This window comes from Myotis daubentonii, chromosome 2 (genome assembly GCF_963259705.1).
Source record: "Myotis daubentonii chromosome 2, mMyoDau2.1, whole genome shotgun sequence".
NCBI classification, from domain to species: Eukaryota; Metazoa; Chordata; class Mammalia; order Chiroptera; family Vespertilionidae; genus Myotis; species Myotis daubentonii.
This window is the reverse complement of record NC_081841.1, coordinates 102,375,421-102,387,807: the sequence shown is the minus strand read 5'-3', so window position 1 is coordinate 102,387,807 and position 12,387 is coordinate 102,375,421. Positions and strand designations below refer to the sequence as shown.

Below are 12,387 nucleotides of genomic sequence, written 5' to 3'. Positions count from 1 at the left end.
ATTCAATAGGGAAAAATGGGGCCAAGGATATAGAGGCACTTCATAAAAGAAATAGGATAATAATTATATATTTAACTTAGCTAGAATAAAAAATTCAAATTAAAGAAAAATGAAATGTTCCTCTTGTATTTTCAACTGTCAGACTTATAAATATCGAAAATAGTAAAATTAACTAGTATTAGAACAATTTGGGAAAAGTTAGCATACTTATACATTACTAGTAGGAGTCAAACTTTTGTTCACCATTTGGAGGGCAGTTTAGTAAAGTGGTAAATCAAAAGCCTTCCTCTCACTTTGGCCCAGCATTTTAACTTTTTTAGAATTTGCCATCACAAGAGTGAAAAGTAGGATGAGAACTGGAATAGAGTGGTATAATTTAAGCCAAGGGATCAGTGTTTCAAGGAGAGAGGTCGTGATATTGCAAAGAAGTAAAATAGAATTTGGAACTGAGAAGTGACTATTACATTTTGGCAGTTAGACATTTATGACCACAATAGAACCAGTCTCAGTGGCTGATGGAAATTTCTAACACCTAGAAATTAGAGACTGCAAGCATTGTTTTATATTTCAAAAATAGTGAAGGTGAAATGGAAATGGGGGAAATGGTAATAATTGTAGAAGAATATTTTGTTTTCATTTTTAAAATTGTTGAGGCTGAACTTTTTTATGTATAGGGGAAAAATTAGAGTGAGGTTGGAGAAAGATGAGATAAATGACAATAGTTGCCAAAGGGGTTGGATATTGAGCCCTGGCAAAGGAGAAATTAGCCTTTGGATAGGAGAGGAAGAGGTCTGATGGAAGAAGAAATGAAGGAGGTGTTTAGATACAAATTATAAACTTGTACAGATGGAGGTGAGAAGTGTTTTTGTTTTGTTAAATGGGTGAAGGGGGCTATCACCTCTGATAGTCTCAATTCCTCTCAGAATACAAATTTTCCCCTTTCTATATGGCATAATTTTACAAGAATTGTCTTTGCTTTAATCCCCCTCTTCCAGTTCTCTTTTGAACTCTTTGCAGAAAGGTTTTGCTCTCACCATTCCACCCAAACTCTGTATTAAGGTCACTGGTGAATTCCATGTGCTAAATCCAATGTTTAATTCTCAGTCCTAATCGTATTTTCCTTGCCTGAAGTATTTGACACAGTTAGTCATTCCCTACTGCTTAAAACACTTTATTTGGTTTCTCCACAACGTACTCTCCTAATTTTCTTCCTACCACAATTACACTCCTCCTCATTTTGGCTCCTTCCTATCCCCCAGACATCCTAATGTTGAAATGTCCCAAGGTTCAGTCCTAGACCCCTTCTCTATTCTACTTACACTTATCTACTCTCCTTTGGTGATCTAATGTCTCTTCATACTATCTACAGTATACACCCATGCTTCATAAATTTATATCATCAGGTGGTCCTCTCCCTTGATCTGCTTATGCCTATCTGGTGTCTCTACGTGGAGGTCTAATAAACATTTCAAATTTAACATGTTCAAACTTGAGTATGCTCAGCCCAGCTGGTATTGCTCAGTGGTTGAGCACGGACCTATGAACCACGAGTTCCCAGTTCGATTCCCCATCAGGGCACATGCCCTGGTTGCAGGCTCAATCCTCAGTAGCGAGCATGCAGGAGGCAGCCGATCAATGATTCTCTCTCATCATTGATGTTTCTCTCTCTCTCTCTCTTCCTTCCTCTTTGCAATCAACAAAAATATATATTTTTTAAAAACTTTAGCATGCTCATTCAACCTACTCTCTTGCAGACTTTTGCATCTTGATTATGTTAATTTTATCTTTCTAGTTGAGACCTAAAACTTTGGAGTCATACCTGACTTCTTACACTGCCATCAACCCATGCAAAATTCATCAGCAAATTATATTGGTCTACCTTCAAAATATATCCAGAATTGAGTCACTTGTTACTATCTCAACTATGTTCACCCTGGCTCAATCATCACCTCCTGCTTGGAATATTTCACTAGGTGAAATATTGTTTCTGCTGTGGGCCACTTCAGGTTAATCTCAACATAGCAGCCAGAATAATCCTGTTGATTCTTCCTCAGAGTAAAAGCCAAAGTTCTATGAAACCTACAAGAATGAGTTAGCCCCAGTTACCATTCTTATCTGTCCTTTTTGCTTTATTTCATCAACACTGGCCTCTTTACTGTTCATTGAACACACCAGCCATATTTTCACCTCAGGGCCTTTATGCTTAATTCATTTGTCTATAACAAGCATTTTTACACCAGATACCTATGTGGCTTTCTAGTTACTTTCTTTTGGTTTTAACTCAAGTGCCACCTTCACAGTCAGTTTTTCTCTAATCCACCCTATTTAAAAAGCTATCCTTCTACCAGTACTCTGTCTTCCCTTTCTTGCTTTCTTTTTCTTTGCACATAGATTCTCAACAATGTGGATGGATGGATGGATGGATGGATGGATGGATGGATGGATGGATGTCAAGGAAGAGGATAGAGAATGAATAGGAGGTCAGGTTTGAAGGTTAGGAAGAATAATAATTAGTTTGATTTTGAATATATTTAGTTTGTTAAAGTTTCCTAGTGGAAATTTCAAAAAGGCAGGTAGTAACTATGTAACATAAAACCTGGGATTTTGTTTGAATCGATCAGTTTCTGCAACATGGGAAACTAATAAAATTTGGGGTGCTTTGTTAACCATCCTAAAGGTCTAATATAGTACAACATCTTTATATTTCTGATGATTTTCTAGCATTAGAACTATATGTAACTCAAACAACTCATTTTAATAAATTACAAGGGCCTCTGGCAACATGAGAATTATTGTGGATAAATACCAAGGCTTTGGTTCCTTTCCATGATGCTAATATCTGCTTAGACTAATCTTGAGAAAGCAGAGATTTTGCCTAGTCATTGATCAATGATCATTCTTTATCTCATAATTTTTATGTATATTAAGTTACAACTGAAAAAAAATGAGCATCTTAATACATGTTGTTTTAATTATTGGTGTCACTGATTGGCTTGGAAAGCTGCAGCATTTAAACTTCCTATATCTTGTCCATAGTTAAGATAATGAAGTCTGCAAATCTTTTTTTTTAATATATTTTTATTGATTTCAGAGGGGAAGGGGGAAAGAAGGAGAGATAGAAACATTAATGATGAGAGAGAATCACCCATTGGCTGCCTCCTGTACGCCCCCCACTGGGGATGAGCCCGCAACCCGGGCATGTGCCCTTGGCTGGAGTCAAACCCGGGATCCTCCAGTCTGCAGGCTGACGCTCTATCCACTGAGCCAAACCAGCTAGGGCTGAGAATCTTAACTATTAGCAATACCTTCACCATAAAGCCATCCTGACTGTGGATTCCACTTCATTTATTTTATTGTGTAGTTTGATCACAGAATAGCAATGTCCTGTGGATATCTTTGCATTTATAGAGGGAAATAAGACTAAAAAGTTTGTTCTTTTTCTGTAGCTTTAGGGGTTTTTATGGACAAATGTAAGATGGGCTCTGGAGCAAAATCTGCCATCTCAAACCATCTATCTATATTACTAACAATTACTGTGTTTGCCTTAAAAAAAGGAAACGCAAACCAACCAACCATATTAGTCCTTTAGAATAAAGTATCAGCATCTTATCTGGGAACCAGGAAAGAAAGTTATTTTTGTCTTACAGCATTGTAGTATCTTATATCATACTACCATAATAAAAATTCAGAGATGTTCATTTATATATCTAGCACTACTCTCTTCTACATACACTTGCCTGTGAAAATGGAAATTTTCAGGTCAGAATATTTGGAGTCCAGTACTTTGAAGATCAAACAAACAAAAAAGAAATACTCACAAAGAGCCGAAACCGGTTTGGCTCAGTGGATAGAGTGTCGGCCTGCGGACTGATAGGTCCCAGGTTCGATTCCGGTCAAGGGCATGTACCTGGGTTGCGGGCATATCCCCAGTGGGAGATGTGCAGGAGGCAGCTGATCGATGATTCTCTCTCATCGATGTTTCTAACTCTCTATCTCTCTCCCTTCCTCTCTGTAAAAAATCAATAAAATATATATTTAAAAAAAAAAAAAAGGAATACTCACAAAGAAACCCTCCTGATAAGCTTTGGATTGAGATCATTTTTATAGTAATCACAATGCTGGATAATAGTAAAGGGAAAATGTTTGTTCTGTTTTGGAGGGAAGAAGAATCATGGGCCCTGTAAGTAATTTTAGAGTTGATCTAGTTTAGCCTAGGTTAAGATAGAGGAAGACTAGAGAGGTGGAGTGCTGGGCTGCATGGCCTGGCTATTAGTCCAAGAGCTAAGAATCTAATCCAGGCCTTCTGAGACCAGTCTAGTAGAAGGAGCTTGGGCCGTCCAGCAATCCAGTTTGTCTGTTGTCCATTCTTATCTACATCACTAGTGACCCAGTGCACAAAATTCGTGCACATTAAAAGGGAATTAATTGGAGGGAATATTTTAATACTGCTATTTGCTCTTTCTCTAGAATAGAAGTGTCAGAGATGTAAGAAAATTAGTAAAATGTATATGAAAATCTTCCTCCTGTCAGAGTCTGGGACACACCACGGTAACCAGAGTCAAGTACCCGCCCACCCATGTGCACCTTGAAATCATGAGAGACCCAGACCCAGCCAGCCCTACCCTCATCAAGCCCTGCCGGTTGGGGGAGCGCGGCCTCAGGTCCCCCAGCCCAGGCCGGGGGGCTGTGCCTTGAGGTCCCCTGGCCCAGGCCAGGGGGCATGGCCTGAGGTCCCCCATCAAATCCCACCAGGCAGGGGGCGCAGCCTCAGATCCCACGACCCGGCACCAGGGCAGGGTGCGTGGCCTGAGGTCCCCCTGCCCGGCACCGGGGTGGGGGTTGTGGCCTGAGGTCCCCCATCAAGCCCCGCCGGGTAGGGGGTGCGCCCTGAGGTCCCCCGTCAAGCCCCTCTGGGCAGGGGACACGGCCTGAGGTCCCCTGTCAAGCCCCGCCAGGTAGGGGGCACGGCCTCAGGTCCCATGGCCCAGCGCCTGGGCGTGGGGCGCGGCCTCAGGTCCCCTGGCCTGGTGCCAGGGTTGGGGGGCGTGGCCTGAGATCCCCCCGTCAAGCTCCACCAGGCGGGGGATGCAGCCTGAGGTCCCCCATCAAGCCTTGCTGGGGGAGGGGGGGCGCGAGGCCTGAGGTCCCCTGTCAAGCCCCACCAGGCAGGGGCACAGCCTCAGGTCCCCTGTCCTGGCCTAGCACCACGCAGCCTCAGGTCCCTGCTGATTGCTCATTAGGGTTCGTTACGGGAACTCAGCCTCTGCTGTGGGTGCAGCCATCTTGTGTTACAGAATCCCTGCCTCCACTATGGGCGCAGCCATCTTGTTATGGTGTGATGGTCAATTTGCATATTCCCTCTTTATTAGATAGGATCCTTTATAATCAATAATCTAGTCATAAATTTGTACAGTGAGTCTTTGTACTTTGTAAAATGTTTTCCTGGCTGTGCAACATTTTTAGCTTCACAGTCTTACTATTTCACTTTTGCACATGAGGAAGTTGAAGCTTATAGATATTTAAGTGCTGTGCCACATTATCATGTCACATTGCTAGTGAGTGACAGCCAGATTTTGAACCCAGGCCTCTAACTACTCAATCAGTGCTTTTCTGTGTCCCTTTACTCCCTGGGATAATTAAGAGTTAGTGTTGTTTTTCTAATAAATATGTCAGATAAGTAAAATAGCAAATATATATACACTAGAGGTCCGGTGCATGAAATTCATGCACGGGGGGAGGGGGGAGTCCCTCAGCCCGGCCTGCACCCTCTTGCAATCCGGGACCTCTTGGGGGACATCCCTCTTGCAATCTGAGACAGCTGGCTCCTAACTATTTGCCTGCCTGATTGCCCCTAACCACTTTGCCTCCCTGCCTGATCGCCCCTAACTGCTCGCCTGCCTGATTGCCCCTAACCACTTCTGCCTGTCTGCCCACCCAATCACCCCTAACCACTCTGCCTGCCTGCCTGATTGCCCTTAACTCCTCGCCTGCCTGCCTGATCACCCCTAACCACTTGCCTGCCTGCTTGATTGCCCCTAACCACTCTGCCTGCCTGATCACCCCTAACCGCCTCTGCCTTGGCCCCTGCTGCTGCGGCTTCATTTGGAAGATCATCTGGAAGGACATCTGGAATGACATCCGGAAGGTCATTTGGCTGTCCAGTCTAATTAGCATATTATGCTTTTATTATTATAGATAGTTGGAGGAGAATTTTTTTATTGAAACAAATGCTAGAGTCATTAGCTTAGTGTCCTACTCTTTTTGTTCTTGGAGCAGGGACACTGAGTCTTACAATTACTCCGCCCCAAGGGCCAAGTACATGTTCTTTGCCTCAGAGGTCTTGATCTGCTCCATATTCCCTGAATATATGTGCACTCTCAAGCTCCTGTGACTTAGCATTAAGATGCCCTTGTCCATTTTTCTCTTGGGTTAATGCTTCCTGTTACAGCCCAGGAGTGCGTATTTTTTCTCCTTTTGAAAGTATTTCTGGCCTCAAAACTAAACTAAATTAGATGCCAGTTCTCCTCCCTTTTCTCTATATCCACATAGCATCCTGAGCATAACTTTCTCAGAGTACTTATTACATTGAATTTTAATAGTTGGTTTGCTTAACTGTCCTCTCCCTACTTCTCTGCCCTTGTCCAATGTTTGGTACATACTAGACACTGTAAATATGTACAGAAAAATGAACAGAGATGGCTGCTGCCTTTAGTGTTGACTTTTTAACCCCTGGTGCTCCAGCGGCAGGAATCTGGAAACTGCACCTAAGGGGAGCCTACACTAAATTGGGGTAGGCTTTTTTAAGAGCATTGTGTTGGAGGGGATGTGTGCATGTACACACATCTGCACACACGCACATGCGCATGCGCGCACACGCGCGCGCACACGCACACACACACGCACACACACTGCTGCTGCTGCTCTGAGCAAGCCAGGACAAATGGAATAATTGAATAATATGAGGTGGAATTGAAATTTATAACATTATCTGTTTAATTGAATTACATAAGGGTTTTTTTTTAAAATGGCATTAAATAGCATTGTATTTTATGACAGTTGCATATATGCTATGAATATTTATCTTTGTATAATCTATGTTATATATAGAGAGAATATTCAAATCATAGATATTTTGAAATCCATCTCTCCCCAAACATAGTGTGGAGCAAAGGCCATTTTTTAAACATACACTGAATTATCTTTGAAACTACATTTAGAGATGCAATCTTTGATGTAGTCTTATAAATGCATTAAATCAGTCAGTAGCAAAGAACCATGATTGGGATTGCCAGTGCAAATGTATTATGTAGTATACCTCAAATTAGATTACATACTCTGTAGATTAATGGTCTTTAAAACAATCATTGAGCAGTGAGGTAGTTGTGGATTTCAGTTAGTAAATAAAACAAATTGATTGTTTCTTATGCCACGTCATATAGTATATGACATCTTTGCTTTTAATCACAATTTTTTTTTTTACTGAGAACTTGGCAGTGTAATTCATTCTTACCCAACTAGCAAATTAATTTCATTTTTATGTTTTCTGACTAATTTGTTACCTGTTCTAAATGTTACTGTGATTTCTTTTTAATATATATTTTTTTAATTAATTTTTTACAGAGAGAAAGGGAGAGAGATAGAGAGTTAGAAACATCGATGAGAGAGAAACATCGATCAGCTGCCTCCTGCACATCTCCCACTGGGGATGTGCCCGCAACCCAGGCACATGCCCTTGACCAGAATCGAACCTGGGACCCTTCAGTCCGCAGGCCGACGCTCCATCCACTGAGCCAAACCAGTTTCGGCTCTTTTTAATATTTTTTACTGTTTTTGAAAATGTGTAATATTTTTCAATTACAGTTGGCATTCTACTTCACCATCTTTACTCTAAGTCCAACATGACCTAAATTTTAATATTTTACTAAAAAATAAGTTAACTGGTAATATTATATTAATACTTTTAGCCTCTCTTGGTGGGTGTTAATTACTTTTTGTTTGTTTGTTTTGTTAATCTAGAAACCCTTGGTTTTAGTCAAATACATCACTATCTATTAAAGGAAACCAGACCTGATGTGGAAGTAGAAATCTAATGTGTGAATATACAGAAACTGCTTCAGTTGATTCAAAATGGGAACAACAAGTGATGAGATGGTATCGGTGGAACACACCTCCTCGTCCTTCAATCCTCTGTGTTTTGAATGTGGTCAGCAGCACTGGACAAGAGAAAATCACTTGTATAATTACCAGAATGAAGTGGATGATGACCTGGTCTGCCATATTTGCCTTCAGCCTCTATTGCAGCCATTAGATACCCCCTGTGGACACACATTCTGCTGCAAGTGCCTCAGAAACTTCTTACAAGAGAAAGATTTCTGTCCATTGGACAGAAAAAGACTTCACTTTAAGTTGTGTAAGAAGTCTAGTATTCTAGTTCATAAACTTCTGGACAAATTATTAGTTGCATGTCCTTTTTCTTCAGTGTGCCAAGATGTAATGCAGCGCTGTGATCTGGAGGCACATCTTAAAAACAGGTAAGTAAAAAATATGAAAGAAAGAAAAGTGACTCTAGGTTTTATAAAATGGCTGTTCAAAAAATTGATTAAAAGAATACAAAGGCATCAATAAGTAAATGGACAAATAAAATACAGGAGATACAAAAATGAGTAAGTTGTATGGAATATCAGTATTTATAAAAAAAAAATGAATACAAAAACTATGGTGAGGAAGTACCATTGTATACCTATTAATATTTTTGCTGGTAAAATATGAAGCTGCTATATTTATTTATATGGGTACCAGGATATAATGATAGACTCTTTTGCAAGACATTTAAAAAACTAAATGTAAATATCCTTTTATCCAGATAATCCAAAAAAAAGGAAAGATTGCATATAAGGGTGTTCATTGCAACATTGTGCATAGTTCTGTAAATTGGACTCAATCTAATTAACAGTAGAGGAAGAGTTAAAATTACAATAGTACATAAACTCAGTGGGATATTATGCAGCCAATGAAAATGATAGATTTGTTGTAACATGGAAAATGGTACATATGATTTTATTTGCCCAAGATCTTATAAAGATTCTGTGTTCAGCCCTGGTCTGGTGGTATAGTTGGTTGGAGCATTGTCCCATATTCCAAAAAGTTGCAGACTCAATCCCCGGTCAGGGCACATATGGGAGGCAACTGATCAATGTTTCTCTCCCCACCTCCCCACTTCCTCTCTCTAAAAATCAATAAACATATCCTTGGGTGAGGGGTATTTTTTTAAAAAAAGAAAAGATTCTGCATTTAGGGACAGGTCTGAATAAGAACTAGGGGTTGGAAATTTTAAAACATTTAGGTTTCATTTTTGTCCTAATAAAAACTTTTTAAAAAGTTAGGTAATTTAGTTAGCTGATTATTTAGTGAGATTTATAATTTTTCTTTGGTAAATTCTTGATCTTTATACCCTTAGGAAGGAATAAAATGCATCTCATGTCTTAAGTAGGTAGAATCACATAAAGTGACAGAAAAAAATGTATTCATTTCTAAATTTAAGTCACTTGTGTAGTGTAAAGCTGGAATAATTTTAAGTTATGTGAAAACAATGTATAGTACAATACAGGCAGAAGTAAGTTTACAGTTGTTTGTATGGAAAATAGTACAATAATCTATCTCTTATATAAAAGGCCTGTGACTGTCACGGCATAATGCCATCATGACCAAATGAGCAGCGACTCTCTTGGCGAGTAGGTTAGGGCGGGGCGGGAGCTCTTAGCGGCGGAGAGCTATGAGCAGCGGAGGGCAGGGCAGCAAGCTGCTAGCAGTGGAGAACTAGGAGCGGCCAAGGCAGGGTGGCCAGCTGAGGCAAGTGGAAGCGAGCTACTCGGGCATGATGTTGTGCACGCTGGGCCTCTAGTATATATAAAAAGCCAGCGACCAGAACGCCATAATGACTGGAATGACTGGTCACTATGACGCCCACTGTGGCCAGCAAACCGGCCCAATCGGGGTGGGGCCAGCCAGCCAACCTTTAGTGGCCCCTCCCTCCAGCCAGCCCTGCCCCTGATTGGCCTCTCCCACCCTGATCAAGGGCAGGGCAGCTGGCCAACCCCCCCCACTCCAGCCCTTCCCCCCCCAGCTGGCCCCACTCTCCATGAGCCACCACCACCCTGATTAGCCCGCAGCCCCCGCCATCCAGCCGGCCCCGTCCCTGATTGCCCCCCCACCCCAATAGGGGGCAGGGTCAGCCAGCCAACCTCCTGCAGCCCTTCCCCCCACCCACCCCACCCCAATCAGGGCCAGGGCCAATTGGCCAACCGCCTGCAACCCCTCCCCCCAGCCAGCCCCACCCCATGGGTCCCCACCACCCTGATCGGCCCACGGCCCTCCCCTCCAGCCAGCTCCATCCTCAATCAGCACCCCCATTCCAATCGGGCAGGGCCAGCCAGCCAACCACCCATGGCCCCTCCCCCAGGCCACTGGCCCCCGATGGCTCTCCCACCCCATTTGGCGCAGCCAGCCAACCCACCACCCACAGCCCCTCCCCACCGCCCCGATCAGTTTGTGGCCCCTCTCCCCAGACACCTCCGCCCCCAGTAGTCCCCCACACACCAATTGAGGGTGGGGTTGGCCGTCCAACCTCCCACGGCCCCTTCCCAGCCTCTGACCCCCAATCGGTCCCCCAACCCCAATTGGGGGCAGGGCCTGCTGGCCAATCGCCCCGTGGCCCTCCCCCCAGCCGGCTCTGCCCCGATCGGGCCCCAACCAGGGCGGGCCAGCCGGTCAACCTCCCACTGTCTCCTCCTCCCAACAGGCCTGACCCTAATTCACCCCGATTGGGGCTGGGCCAGCCGGACCCCACTCATGCACGAATTCGTGCACTGGGCCTCTGTTAATCTATATCTATATATATAAAAAGCCAGGGGCCGTCGCATCCGAAACAACCGAACGGACGACCGAACAGGCTGAGTGGGGCAACCAGGCTGGCAGTGGGGTTAGTGAGGGACAACCAAATGACTGAGCAGCAAGCTGCATGGGGCGACCAGGCCGGCAGGGGGGTTAGTAAGGGATGACCAAATGACTGAGCAGCAGGCTGCCTCGGGTGACCAGGCCGGCAGGGGGTGCAGTAAGAGGCAACCATGTTGGGGGGGGGGCGAGATGGGGGTGACCAGTATGGCAGGGAGGGCAGTTGGGGACAACCAGGCTGGCAAGGGGGGGGGGTGCAGTTAGGGGTGATCAGATCAGCAGGCAGACGTGGTTAGGGGTGATCAGGCTGGCAGGGGGGCCAGTTAGTGGTGATTAGGCAGGCAGGCAGGTGAGCGATTAGGAGCCAGCAGTCCTGGATTATGAGAGGGATGTCCGATCCCAGGGATCGGGCCTAAACCGGCAGTCGGACAGCCCCCGAGGGGTCCTGGATTGGAGAGGGTGCAGGCTGGGCTGAGGCGACGCACCCCCCCCCCACCCCATGCATGAATTTTGAGCACCGGGCCTCTAGTAAATAATAGTACAAGAATAAACTGTTTCATGCACTTAAAACTATAAATCTACTTTTCCCTTACTGTCTAGAGTAGATTTAGAAATAGTATAAATCTGGCATACTAGTAGAATAGCTTGTCATTATATTCACACATAAAATCATAGAATTTTAAGATATTAATCTAATCTCCTCACTTTATAAATCAGGAAACTGGGTCACAAATATAGAGTGCTAGTTAATAATATAGTTAGACTAAAACTTCCATATTCTTCTTTACCATTCTAATATGCCATCTGACTTTTCCACAGGTTAAATCATATTCTCTACTGCTATGTGGTAGTAAATGTTTTCTACCCATGGGAGTATACATGTTCATTCTGTTCCTAATATCAGTGTTATAAAATGAGTGCACCCTTTAGGAATAATTTTAAAAATGAGAAAGAATGTTATTTTTAAAATTTCAGAAACATGAAGATTTATTATTTAAATCTAAGCTGTATTAAAAACCGGTTAAGAAAAAGTGTAGGATCAACACTAATAAAAGAGAAAAATGGTAATTGGCGTACGAGCTACCCTTTTCATTGGCTAATCAGGGCAATATGCACATTAACTGCCAACTAAGATTGGCAGTTAACTGCCAACAAGATGGCGGTTAATTTGCATGTGTAGGCACAATGCAGGGAGGCGAAAGGGAAAGCAGGAAGAAGCCCCCTGCCACTGACAGTGATTGGAAACCCAGGGGGGAGCTAAGAGCTGGGGGGCAGGGCAAAGGCGGCCCTGGGGCCTCCTTTGCCCTGCCCCCCAGCCATGATCGGAGAATCAGGTGCCTTTTCCGCCCTGGCCAGTGATAGCAGGAAGTAGGGGTGGAGCCAGCGATGGGAGCTGGGCACGGTCGAAGCTGGCAGTCCCAGGAGCTAGGGGTCCCT

The 12,387-nt window shown here is 43.7% G+C and overlaps 1 protein-coding gene across 9 annotated transcripts in view; it reads left to right on the top strand.

Moving 5' to 3' along the window:
- The window catches only part of LNX2 (ligand of numb-protein X 2), an 82,746-nt gene that overhangs the window by 37,709 nt on the left and 32,650 nt on the right, over nucleotides 1-12,387 (top strand). For all 9 annotated transcript variants that reach the window (XM_059684062.1, XM_059684060.1, XM_059684055.1 and 6 more), the window contains one exon: nucleotides 8,017-8,531. In XM_059684062.1, coding sequence (XP_059540045.1) covers nucleotides 8,128-8,531 — 404 coding nt within the window. In that variant the 5' untranslated portion in view covers nucleotides 8,017-8,127. The remainder of the gene's footprint in view (nucleotides 1-8,016; nucleotides 8,532-12,387) is intronic.